This window comes from Aplysia californica, unplaced genomic scaffold (genome assembly GCF_000002075.1).
Source record: "Aplysia californica isolate F4 #8 unplaced genomic scaffold, AplCal3.0 scaffold00242, whole genome shotgun sequence".
Lineage (NCBI taxonomy): Eukaryota > Metazoa > Mollusca > Gastropoda > Aplysiida > Aplysiidae > Aplysia > Aplysia californica.
In genome coordinates, this window is record NW_004797512.1 from 665988 (window position 1) to 666922 (window position 935).

At 40.3% G+C, this 935-nt stretch overlaps 1 protein-coding gene across 1 annotated transcript in view; it reads left to right on the plus strand.

The window, feature by feature from the left end:
• The window catches only part of LOC101851417 (3-oxoacyl-[acyl-carrier-protein] reductase FabG), a gene marked incomplete in the record, with an annotated part of 19885 nt that overhangs the window by 10928 nt on the left and 8022 nt on the right, over window positions 1-935 (plus strand). Inside the window, 1 exon segment of the mRNA XM_035970250.1 lies at window positions 460-500. Coding sequence (XP_035826143.1) covers window positions 460-500 — 41 coding nt within the window.

A 935-nucleotide genomic window follows, 5' to 3' on the forward strand; every position in this document is an offset into this window, starting at 1 on the left:
TCATCATCATCATCATCATCATCATCATCATCATCATCATCATCATCATCATCTTCATCATCATCGTCATTATCTCCTTCTTCTTTCGTCTCCATCATCCTCATCCTTCTCATAATCATCGTTGTTGTCTTGAACACAAATATTTGTCAACCTTGGTATGTCTTTTCAGATCAGGAGTCCTGTTCAATGAAATTTATCTTTCTAAATACCCCTTAGTAAGGCGGTGTTTATATAATGCCCCCCCCCCCACCTCCCCCATTGTCTTTATATATACCCATACACATAGATACACCCCCCCATTGTCTTTAAATAGAGACTGTTGTAAAAGATTATTCCTGTAAAGTTTACGATTGCTGCTGCCTTGTTGGATAGTATATTTTTAGAACAATTTCCAAGTGTTTGTTCCCCAAACATAATGTGTGGGACTAAGTTTACACTGGGTTTTTTTTTATGTTGCAGGCAACATCGTGAATATCTCCTCCATTCTGGGCACTGTAGCTGTAAGTATTGTCTTTTCAACACTTTCAATCATTTTGTCTTTTGGAGTCAAAACATGTCAGCGTATCTTTTATTCACTCTTTTCACTCTTTTGGTGGTTGGAGGGTGCTACTCTCTGGTCCCAATTCTTCCTTTTCCCTCCATTGTTTCTCATGTCTGTCTTATTTTCCCCAGCATTAATGATAATATTGGTAATGATGATGATGGGTTCTTTTCTCGTCGCCGAAATGGGCCTGGTGGACTCTTGTTTGTTTGTTTAGTGTAGGGTTTTAGGGCGCTCGCAACTGCATAAGGTCATATGAGCGCGAGGGACACACTTAATACTTTTTCGTTGGTAGGAAATTTTGAATTTTGCCCGGGTGGCGGCCGAAGCCTACTCTTATCGATTTTAGACCACCAAGGGATCTTTAACGTGCGCAACTTGCACAGATCGGAAG